The sequence below is a fragment of the Lissotriton vulgaris genome, chromosome 8, assembly GCF_964263255.1.
Source record: "Lissotriton vulgaris chromosome 8, aLisVul1.2, whole genome shotgun sequence".
In the NCBI taxonomy this organism is placed as follows: domain Eukaryota; kingdom Metazoa; phylum Chordata; class Amphibia; order Caudata; family Salamandridae; genus Lissotriton; species Lissotriton vulgaris.
Window position 1 is genome coordinate 1259453042 of NC_141696.1, and position 12595 is coordinate 1259465636.

Consider the following 12595-nt stretch of genomic DNA (forward strand, 5'->3'; position numbering starts at 1 on the left):
TTCTTCCTTCCCGCCATCCTTCGCTGGTATGCACATTTATTTACTTATTTCTTGTTCTTTATTGATGGCTCATAGTCGCATGACATGTATTATCTAAAGACTGGTATATACTGTTCCATCAGACTTGGTCCTATTGATCGTGTACCCTGGTATCTTACCGAATTCATCACATATCTCAAGGAGCACCGGAATGGAGTTTTTAGAGTCTGTTAGATACACCAGAATGTCATCAGCGTAGAGGAAAAGACGGTCTTCCCACCCCTCTGCCCACTGAATACCTCTTAGCAATGGTTGTCCTATAATTCGCGTCGCGAGGGGCTCTAATACTAATGCGAAAAGGAGGGGCGACAGGGGGCATCCCTGGCGCGTCCCTCTCGCCAGAGGTATGGTATCTGATATATGGCCGTTGGCAGTCACATACGCCAGTGGGCTGGTGTACAGGAGACGGACCCACAAACAAAACTTTGGGCCAAATTCCAGGTGAGAAAGGACTGCAAAAAGATAATTCCATTCCACCATGTCAAAGGCCATCCTCGCATCTAGGAAGAGGACAACCGCTGGGTCAGATAGGGCCGACGCCTTTGCCAGTGCGCCATGTAGGCGTCTGAGGTTCAGAGAGGTGTTTCTGTGTGGCATGAAGCCGGATTGGTCTAGATGGATTAACTGTGGAAGGTGTGCCAACAGCCTGGTTGCCAGAACCTTGGCAAGAATTTTTGCCTCTGCATTTAGCAGGGAGATAGGGCGATATGAGGTACATTCGGACCGAGGTTTACCGGGTTTCGGGATAGCCACTATTGTGGCCAATCTCTGGTCGGGTGGTAGCTCGCCTCTGTCTAAACTATCAGTGTACATTCTCAGAAGGTGCGGGCTAATAGTGTCCGCCATCTGCTTATATAGTTCTATTGGGATCCCGTTGGGTCCCAACGCCTTACCCGACTGTAACGAGCAGATCGCTGCATGAACTTCGTCCTCTGTGAGATCTGCCTCAAGCTCTAAGGATGCCTCTCATGTGAGTTTGGGCATGTCTATATCTTGTATGGAGGCCCCAGCCTCCGCTTCTGACTCATCCGACTCTGAAGTATAAACCTCTCAGAAGTATCCCGCCAATTCCTGCACTATATAGCCCGTGTATCCGCCATGAGCTGTCCCTCCGCTGTGCGCAGCTGCGTTAGTTCCCTAGCGCCCAGCTCTCTTGTCCAGCCAAGCCAGGAGCCTTCCCGCCTTGTCCCCCACGTCGTATACCTTATGTCTGGTCGCTGTGAGGTTTGAGACTGTCTCCTGTCGCAAATAGTCCCTATATTGTTGCTGCCTGAGGTGTCGAGCATGTGCTGATTCAGGGGTAGGGTCTGCTGAGTGTCCCGTTTCAGGTGAGTGCAATTCTAGCTCGAGCTCCTTGAGATCTCTCTGTTTCTCTCGTTTGTGCCCCGTGATGGAGACAATGGTCTGCCCCCTAATAATGGCCTTAAAGGCCTCCCACAGGACTGATGGGGAGTCCACTGATGTAGCGTTTTCCGCAAAGAAGTGTTTTGTGGCCCTGCGAATTTATATTCGAATGGCCAGGACTTGTAAGGATCCAGGGTATATTGGGAAAAGCCTCTTACGGGACCTATGATGGTAGGAGAAAGTTAGCAGCACGGGTGAGTGGTCCGTTATGCCCCTAGGTTTGATTGCAATGTCAGCAACGTGCTGTAAGCTGGCCTCCGATGCCATGAAGTAGTCTATTCGAGAGAGACTATTGTGAACATTAGAGTGAAATGTGTATTGTCGTGCTGTGCGGTGGGTGTGTCTCCACACATCCACCATCCCCAGTGCCTCCGTGAAACTCTGCAAGAGGGAGACTCCCGCTGTCCGCCCCCTCTCTGGATATCTGCCGAGGCTTGCATCCATTGTAGCATTAAAACCCCCCCCATAACCAAGTCACCCTCCGGCAGAGTAAGTAAAAATTCACCGAGGGCTGGGAGTGCCACTGCATAGAGCGCCGAGGGAATGTACACTGATACTACATTAATAATTTTACCTTCCCACTGTCCCAGTAGTGCTGCCATTCTACCCTGATCATCCTTACGACTCTGGAGTACTATGAAGGAAGAGTTTTTTCGCACCAGGACTCAGAATGCACCACCTTCTTGTACCCCATCTATCTAATGCCTTACATGCCGTGCCCGTGAGGTGTGTTTCCTGCAGAAGCACTAATGTGGGAGCTTGACGTTTCAAAGCCTGTAGCACCAAACCTCTCTTGATTTTGTCTCCCAATCTGTGTACATTCCAAGTAAGTAGTGTGAGGGGGGTAACCGTGGCATCAGGGGCCCTGTCTCGGGTATGATCTGTCATAGTGCGTGTCGCCATAGAAGTGGTAACCAGTGGGCATGAGCCGCAGTCCAACCGTGTCATGTGAAAGCCTGTCAGGTAGGGTGTTTTCCCTCATGGTGCCAGTGCCATTGCAAACTAAAAAGAAGAAACTCAGAACCCATGTTCCCCAACTTTAAATCTGACAGCGGATAACCACTATACACCTAATCTACTGGGATCAACAACCGGCATTGAACAGCACACATTGGTAAGAAGGATTAAATGGGACACAGGCCCTATACATAAGTTTGAGGAATGGAAAAATGTTTGGGTGGACGGTATCTCAGAGGAATCAAATAGGGGCACAATTAAAGACTGGGACCAGCTTGCCCACAATCTGGTCACACACCTACAAGAAGGGAAAATAAGAACGACCAACTATCACCCGAGACAAAACCTCGGTGACATACCTGCAATCCGAAAGAGCGCGAAACTAGTGCGCAACATCCGAAAGACTTATCTGAAAACCGGCTCATTTAAAGATAAACAACTCCTGCAGGAAACAGCGAAACTACATTCAAAGCAAGTTTGGGCGGAAAAACGGAAACAAATTGAAGTAAAATGGCTAAAAATCTTCAGACTGCTGAGTCCCAGCAAAACGCAAGAGTTCTGGCAATACCTCAACACTCTAAATCTAGGGAATAAGCAGAGAGAAAACTCAATTGACTCCAACACCTGGATAGCCCACGTGACATCTTTATACAAGGAGGAAGGCATCCAAAACCAACCAAAAACAGAATTAGACTACGTAACACAACTGTCTAACCCTAAACATTCATACATAGTGGAAAAAAAGCTAGTTAACTCAATACAAAAAAAAATCAGACCCAACGGAGCGCCAGGACTCAATGGTTTGCCGGGCTCCCTTTTTAGACAAGACACAGACTTTTGGGCCAACAAACTGTCCGTGTTATATGCGGAATGTCGATTAGTAGGCAATGTACCGGATTCTTGGCGCGGGTCGCTCCTACATCCCATCTATAAGAAAGGGTCGAAATCAAATCCACAAAATTACCGGATGATTGCACTCCTTGACATCGAGGGAAAAGCCTACGCCAATACCCTATTAATAGAACTTTCATCTTGGGTCAGTGAGGAAGGCCTCCTGCCATTTTATCAAACAGGGTTCAGACCAGGTGCTTCAACAGTGGACAACATCATAGCCCTCTCATACCTAACACATAAGGCAGTGGCACGAAAATCACTTCCCATCTTTGCATGCTTTATCGACTATACTGCGGCCTTTGATGGTGTCGACCGCTCTATTCTTTGGCAAAAACTGGCTACCTGGAATATCGACCCACAATTACTTAAAGCAATTATATCTTTATATTCAAACACATGGGTCAGAATCAAACTGTCAACCACCTCAGCCTCAGAGAAAATTGACACCAATCGTGGCCTGAAGCAAGGATGCGTACTTGCCCCAATGTTATTCAATTTATACACCGCAGACATGAGCAAAGCCTTGCTGGGAGCATCACTAGCTACTCCCCGCCTTGGGCATACCAAGATTCAATTACTGCAGTACGCTGATGGTCTGGTATTACTAGACCACACTAAAATTGGGCTTCAAAAAGCGTTAATGGCATTAGGCACCTACAATGCAAAAAACAAACTGATCGTGAATGCAACCAAATCAAAAATAATATTTGGTCATTTTCCCCCCAAAAAAACCTTTAAAATGGAAGATAGGACAATTGATGTTGGACTGCACACGTCAATACAACTACTTGGGAGTTTGGTTTTGTGAAACAGGGCGACCAGGAGCACACCTCGAGAAACTACGGGCAAAAGGGAAAAGTATTTCGTACGCCCTGGGGAAGCTGCATGCAACTCTACACAGCCCTACAACATCAGCAATTCAAAAAGTATTAAGGGCGAAACTAATACCATCATTAAATTACGCGCAGCAGGTCTTTCCAGGCAAACTATCAAGCACCCTGGAAAAAATCCACTGCTCGACCTACAAAAAATTATTTCACTTACCATCTAGCACCAGAAACACCCTGATACGGCTCGACACAACAAAAGCTTGAGGAACTGGCCGCAATTAGTAAATATTTCTACCTTACAACTGCAGCCCCAGAAAACTCGCTGAACTCCAGCATAAAGAATATTTTTCTGGAAAAAGAGAACCCGTGGTCAAATACACTTGCCTCTGCAAAAGAAACTCTGAACCTTGCTGTGAGTAACTGGGACCCTAAGTTACTTAACTATGCCGCCATTAAAAGCGCAACGAAACGACAAGTCCGGCTCTGCTCGCACATCACTGACCTGGAAGCATTGGAGTTAAGAGGCTTACACGAATCGCTAACACTCCCGCAGCGGGCACAGTCCTCGAAACAGCACCTTATCCAAGCTGTGGGCAAGGTGGCAGTCAATAGGATTTTAGCGTTTCGACTACACCCGCTGCCCCTTAAAGAGCTTTACGCCACGAATACACTTGAGATAACACATTCTGAATGCCGCTTATGCAAGTATAAACAAGAGAGCTTCTCTCACATCCTGTTTTGCTGCCCAGGGCTGATTGCCGAGCGTAACCGCTATCTAAAGCCAATTCTACTCAGACAAGGAATTAGAACGACAAAGGAGGCGGTGAACTACCTATTCACAATGGATATAGTGAAAGATATGGCTGTGTTCAGTAAATATATATAACAGATACGTGGGAAGCTGATGGCCCAACCTAAATTAGGCCCGCGGCCGTCAACTGATATGAGACATTTCAGCCTATGATGAAATGGACTAATGAATACAGCTCTTTTTAACCATGCTTTTACTTATTTTTAAGTTTTTTGTTTCTTTCCTCTCTTCTTTTTCACTATTTTATTTCTGATATGAAAATAATGCCTACCAAAGTTTGTCTTCTCTAATGGTTTTGAGTAACCAAATAAAGTTTTATTCATTCATTCCATGTTCCCCAACTCCCTATCCCACCCTGCCTCCCTGCCCGACGGACTCTGAACTGCCCGCCACCCCAACTCAGCAGAGTGCTTCATCCCCACCCGAACCATTGTACTTGCGTGAAGGGGGTAGGAAGTCCAAGGAGAAACGCAGACCCTCCCTTCCATCCAGAGCCCACCGTGGCCCAGTGTCCAAAGTCGGAGCAGCCGCCGTCTTGATTATGTGTGGAAGTCTCATGATGAGCCAGATTCCTGTGGTCGTGTTTCAGCCTTGTCCGAGGTCTTCCGTGTCAGGCCGCTGTTAGTCGTCCTCGCCTGTGTAGAGCTGGTCCTGGCTGCTCTCGATCCCACTTTCGTCTTGATTACGATGTCCTCTACGTCCGAAACGTGGCCCATCTGCTCTCCGCCAACCTTCAAGCCAGTCAGGGGCCTCCTCAGGAGTCTCGAAAAACCAAGTTTTCCCGTCGGATACAACTCTGAGCTTTGCTGGGAATATCATCGAATAAGGCAGTTCCTTAGCCTGCAGTGCTTTTTTAACTTCTAGGAAGGACCGTCGTCTCCGTGAGACTGCTGCCGTGTAGTCGGGGAAGAAGGATACCACTGAATTAAAAATGCGTATTGGGGGAGATATCCTCGCAGCTTGTAATATTGCATCCCGGTCACGGAAATTAAAATAGCTGTGCGAGCACCGGTCTGGGGGGCGCTCCCGGTTTAGGCCTTCTATCCTGGGACTCTATGCGCCCGTTCTATTGAGAAGAAGTTGGAGAGGCCCTTCGGCTGCAGCCTGCTCTTAATAAGTTCTTCTACGTAGAGATCCATGGCAGGAGCGCCTTCACTCTCTGGAATTCCGATAATCCGGACGTTATTTCTGCGAGAGCGTCCTTCCTGGTCATCCAGCTTGTCCATCAGCAACTTATTTTCGGATTCGAGCCTTGACACCGTCTTCTTCAGTGCTGCCGAGTCTGTCGTCAAAGTTTTAGCAACCTGTTCAACCTTTGCGACTCTGGTCGTTATTTTCTGAAAATCAGCCCTTAATAACGAGACGTCCATTGATATTGAGCCTACTGTAGTCTGGACATTTGTGAGAGCCGCCATTATGTCCTCCAGAGTCACTTTGTTAGAGCCGTCACCGTCTGCGGCTTTGCCAGAGGGGGTTCTTGCCCTCAGGAAGCGGTGGAAAGTCTTTTCCGTAGGCATACTTGTCTAGCTTGGCCTGGGTGTTCTGTGCTCGTGGGGCTATGCCCGCCATGATGTGAGATCTCTCAGCAAGCATTCCTAAGAAATTGCGTTACTCGTTGAGTTTCATGAGTTAGACGTACTCTTCATGACAGAGACTTGGACTAGAGCGAACAGCACGGTGGAATTGGGGCTAGCTTGCCCTCCTGGCTACAAAATCAGACATAATCCCCGGGTGGGGGCCAGAGGAGGAGGAGTTTGGCTGATTTTTAGGGAGACATTAGATCTTTCCCAGCTTGATATTAAGGCAATTCTAGGTTGTGAACTACTAGGCTTCTCCATAAATGGTCAGGGGGTGCTTTATATACTGGGCTGCTGTGCTATAGACCCCCGGCCAGCGCTTTGTCTGCTGTAACGGAGCTTATTGATCTTATTTATGACTTATCTTACTCCCATACTAGGCTCATGGTGTTGGGGGATTTTAATCTGTGGCCGGACGGACCGACTGACTCAGCCTTTAAAGATTTGGTCCAGACCAGTTGCAATATTCAGCTGCAGCAGCTAGTACTCTCTCAGACCCATTTAAAGGGTCACGCCTTAGACTTGATTTTTGCTGATGTATGCCAAGTGACCATACGGAACATCCTACCTCCGTGCTGGACGGATCACGCACTCGTCCATTTCTCTCTCTCACTCTCCGCCGCATTAACGAAGAAAGGCAGCTTAGGAGCCACTAAGGTGGGTAGACAATGGTCTAAGCTCCTTAAACAATCTACCCTGCCCACTCTGCTTTTAGATGGCTTCACCTTGGGAGATAATGTGGACGTGAGCTATGAGACCCTTAGCCAGCGAATTTTAGCCTCACTGGACTCATTGACTCCGCTGCGAAAAACTAGAATTAGGACAAAACATGCAATGCCGTGGTTTTCAGGAGAACCTTTTCAGCTAGAACTCCAGTGCAAACGGGCTGAACGTGCCTGGAGAAAGCAGTACCTTGAGTCAGATCGAGCTCTTTTTAAACAGGCACTGGCGACTTATAAAGCCCAGATTAAACGGGCCAAGGCTATCTTCTTAGAGGAATCATTACTGTCAGCCGCGAATAAGTCTCAGGCCCTTTTTAAGATCGTTAAAGACTTGGCGCGCCCCGCCTGTACTGTAAATGATATTCCTGCCTCTCAATCTTTATGTGACTCTTTGGCACAGGCCTTTGAGGACAAGATTGCAACTATTCTGAACAATCTTGCTATACCGCCAGGCCCTGACCCTCAGACCTTGCCTAATCTTACTTCAACTTCCATCACGGAGAAAGATGCTAGGTCAGCTCAGCTGAACAGCTTTCCCCCGCTGTCCTTTGAAGATTTTTGTGTACTGGCAAAAGGTGTTTCTTCGGGCTCGCCGCTTGATCCTCTTCCACATAAATTTTGGAAACTATTCAGTGAAGAGCTTTTTCCCCCTCTCTTTTCCATCTGTTGTCAGTCCCTCAGGTCTGCACGGGTCCCGGACTGCTGGAAGCTGGCGGTGGTCTCCCCACTCCTGAAGAAGGACACTTTGGATCCCACCTGTCCAGCAAATTATAGGCCTATCTCTTTGCTCCCATTTCCAATAAAAATTCTGGAGAAATTGGTCACAAAACATCTTTCCAGCTTCTTAGAGACCAATGCTTGCTTGGACGTGGCCCAATTCGGCTTTAGACCAGCCCACGGGACGGAGTCTGCACTGGTGACTGTTTTGGATGATCTTCGGACACGTGCCGACCAAGGTCGAGCAGCCTTTTTAGTACTGCTCGACATGTCGGCCGCGTTCGACACGGTCAGCCATACGATCTTGATCGGGAGACTGGAGGAAGTAGGGGTGTCTGGTTTGGCCCTTGACTGGTTGGTGTCTTACCTTGGTAATAGGCACCAGATGGTGGCCCTGCCACCCTTCAAATTTAACATCAGAAGGGTTGGGCAGGGCGTGCCTCAAGGATCGGCCATCAGCCCGATCCTATTCAATCTCTACCTCCGTCCCCTGATCAAATTGATAAAATCTTTCGGTATAGCAGTCATCAATTACGCTGACGACACCCAACTTATCTTCTCGTTTGAGGGTAAGGAGGCTGTGTCACAGGAGATCTTTCACTGTTGTATGTCCACTACGGCGGAATGGTTGAGCCACAACTCCTTGCAATTTAACAGCTCCAAAACCGAGGTGCTACACTGTTCAATGGATCGCACCCCTAGGCCTCTTCCATCGAATTTCTGGCCTCCTTCTTTTCATGGTACCAGTTTGCTGGCTGAATCCATTCGTAACCTGGGGGTGATGTTCGGCTCCAGCCTGCTGTTAGACGTGTCCGTGAATAAAACGGTGGCCACTTGTATGGCACTCCTGCGGATGCTGCGGAAGATATTACCCATGCTCCCTGTGCAGACCAGGCCAGAGGTAGTGCGGAGTATCATCTTAAGTAGGCTCGACTACTGTAACGCACTACTCCTGGGGGCGCCTACGACCCTGGTGGGAAAACTGCAGCGTGTTCAGAACTTTGCCGCCAAATTGGCCCTTTCACGCCGACGTTCTGATTCATCTACTATGGCACTCAGGGATCTTCACTGGTTGCCAATCCTTCAGCGGATTGATTTCAAAGCTCTTTGTCTGGTATTTAGGGCCTTTCATGGACCCGACCCATCTCCTTTGCAGGACTTGTTTTCTTGGTATGTACCGTCCAGATCTCTCCGCTCGGCCTCAGCTTGTCTGGTGGTAGTTCCCAGGATTTTGAGGACCCGGATGGGAGGTCGGTCTTCTAGGTTCACCGCAGCGAGACTGTGGAATTCCTTACCGCTGTGCTTGAGAAGCATGGGAGATCTTACTTCCTTCAAGAAAGCTCTGAAAACACATCTTTTTCCGAGAACAATGTAAGTTGGGCAGCTTCTAAAACACAGTGTATGTATCACCTAAGTCTAAGCGCCAGGATACCCGTTGGGTGACCGCCTTTGCGCTATATAAATATACCAATACATACATACATACATGATGACCTCCAGGGCCGGCAGCGAGTGGCCCCGTGCAGTAGAGTCCTCTCCACTGGGGGTAATCAGTCCACGGGGTCCTCAGCCCAACGAAGCTCTCCCCCAGGCGTGGTGGTCGAGGAATTATAGCAGGGAGAGGGGGGGCAAAACCCACCGGTCCGACACCCCCACCGTCTTGTCTGGGTTTCTGTTACAGGGTCCAGGCGCACGCCCGCCTCCTGGGACCTGCTCCTCCCGCCCCCCACTTTAGGCTGTTGTTTTCGGGCCGTCTCGGGATGTGGAGCCATGGGGTGGTCTGGTCGGGCGTGACCCACCTCCAAGGCAGCAAAAGCCTCGGGTCGGGGCCTCCGGAAATCGAGTCCCCGGCGTCACTTCTAGGACTAGGCCTCACTCCGCCGCCTCCTCCGCAGTCCAGGCCACTGCCTATGCGCCAGTTAGATTCGGTACTGTCAACGTTCCGGATGGCCAGTAGTCTTCTTCCTGTGGGTGTGAGCCGCTCCCCCCTCTGTCGCCTGGGCCGCTCCGCCGCCACCTAGATCGGCACTGGTCACTGCTGAAAATGTAGTCCCCGGCGTCCTCGTGGGGATTAGGCCCTCACAACCCGCTGACCTGCATTATCGTAATCCGGCCTCGGATTATCACCAAAGTCACACCGGCGGCTGCCGCTTGGTCCTCTGCCTCGGCGTGTGGCTCTGGGGAACTTTAGCAGAACGGATGATTGTCGGGATTGATAGGGAAGGCTACGTCACCTCCGGAGCTCCTTCAGGCAGCAGCCTTCATGCACGGCTGCTAGCCATGCGAATGTGAACTTTTTAAGGTAATTAACACATTTCATCACATATCTGCTGCTACTGGGGTCATCCTTCACTCCCATGCCTTGTGTGACAATCTCTCAAGGTACTTCTCAAAAATTCTTCCTATTAATGAAGAAATAAGACCAAGAATGAGAGTGCATCCGTTCCTCCCTCAGTCTTCTTTGAGTCCTTTCACCCTTTTCTTCCCACAGTGTTTAGTCTACTTCAATGTGGAAGAGTAAGATAAACTCAACACTGCTCTTCATCGAATTTGACTCACCTGCTCATCCTTGCCCACGGACTATTCTTAAAGATCTACTCTTTCACATTGGTAGTCCAGCAAGTGAGTATTACCTCCTTGACATATGGAGTCGTCCCAGTTGTGTTCAAGAAGGGAGCCATTGCGCCTCTCATTAAAAACCCATTGCTTAACACTGTGACCTAAAGAATTACCTTTCCATTACCCGCTTTCCAGCCATCCCTAAAACCATGGAAAATCAATTTTCCAGGAAGCTTGCTAAACATATTGAGAAAAATAAATTACTAGAGGAGACCCAGAAACCGTTCTGCTCAGGTCTGATCATGGAATTCACCCAAGTGTTCATTTGAGATGAACTCCACGTTTGGCAGGGTGAAGGGCTGTCAATTGACCGGAAATATGGTGTTCATTATGTTCAAACATTTTGTCTGGATAGATCTTCTTGAAAACAGTGCTGAAAGGATGGCCTATTTTTGGTCCTAAGCCTTTTTGCCTAGCAACACTGTTGCTATTGCCACCATTTGTCATTCAATTCTATTTTCATGAGATGCTTGAAGAGTAGTAGCATTAGTATTCTCTTTATCGCTTTATTTTACATACCCTATCACACAGCTCAACTCAGATCACCTTTCCCTTTTTCCAGCATAGAAAAAATAGTTACAAAGGTAAATAAAAAAAGTTGACTTGTTATTCATCTTCAGACAGGTTTGCAATTCCTTTAGTCACCTGTACATCAAGGATTTCCACAGAGATGGTAAATTAAAGTAGTTCTGTAGTAAGAGAATTTCTGACACAAAAATCAGTTGCAGTTGCAGAAAAAACGCAGTTTAGGCTTTATTATAGACATCAATCAAAGAGGATTGCTTATAACTGAACCTTGTGCTTTGATGGATGGGTTTAGTGGACACAGCTGCTGTTTTAATGTGTTTGGATTGTACCATTTAGTTTAGGTAATAAACATGCTTCACTTAGTATCAACCTTAATCACATGTATTGCTTTTTATTGTGTCTAGGGGTTTTAGCAACACAGAAACACTGTGCAGTGAATACAAATATTACTGTGAAGAGTGTCGCAGCAAACAGGAAGCACATAAAAGGTACTATATTTTAAAATGGTTTGTCTTTTCAGTAATATTTTGAAGTTAGAAATACTCATGGACAACGTGGTCTCCCCCTTGTATGTGGTCATTTTACTTTCTGCCATTTGCAGCTGATGAGAACCCTTCTACTTAGTTCGGGCTGGTTTGCATGGATCACTATACTGGGATGTGCATACCAGACAATCTAAGAGGATTAAGCCTCGCTGCATCACCCTATTCCTATATGGATCTCAATTCTTTCATTAACAAATCCGAAGGTTCTGTCATTCTTTAGTGGCAGAAACCAAACTGTGATGGGCCAAGTAATTTCAGTTCAAAGCTTTATTTCGATAAACATGTGATATCATAAAAGCACATACACAAGATAAAAAAAAGGGACCACAATTCATAGGTCGTTACAATTTGCAGAATTAGTTACAATAAAAACATCCATACTACAATAAATAGATTAAGAGGCATACTAAACAGTAAAAGCTTTGTGGAAGTAAAGATTAAGAATGTTTAGTTAAAAAGCGAGTCATCACAGAGATTTGCTCTTATTACCCAGGCCCAACTCAAGAATTTATCAACCCCACAAACTAAACGTGTGCTGGTGTCAGTCTTTAGAATTCTCAAGGCTACGGAATGATTCCTGGTGCCGAGCAATAAACATGTAGGTTTTAGCCATCTCTGTCTAGGCTTTGCATATGCTGGGCACACAAAAAAGACATGGGCAATAGTTTCGGTAACGCCATTACAGGTAGGGCACTCAGATGAAGTTTGGTACGGGGGCTTCCATTTACAAGTGTAATCATGTAAAGGTAAATTTCCCAGCCTGAACTGGATGAACAGTGATCTATCCCTTGGTTTTACAATAAGGTCCAGGTAAGGCTCCCAACGAGGCTCAATTTTATGCTGTTTAAACTCCTCGGTCAGCCTACCCTGGTTAGAGTCCCTTAGATCTTGCTCATCCACCCAGTTCCAGTAGACTCGCTTAAGTTCAAGCTTGGGTACGGAAGCTCCACGC

The 12595-nt window shown here is 47.5% G+C and overlaps 1 protein-coding gene across 1 annotated transcript in view; it reads left to right on the plus strand.

The window, feature by feature from the left end:
* Positions 1-12595, plus strand: part of USP12 (ubiquitin specific peptidase 12) — a 437577-nt gene that overhangs the window by 321053 nt on the left and 103929 nt on the right. Inside the window, exon 6 of the mRNA XM_086935175.1 lies at positions 11503-11586. Within this exon, the coding sequence (XP_086791301.1) occupies positions 11503-11586 (84 nt within the window). The remainder of the gene's footprint in view (positions 1-11502; positions 11587-12595) is intronic.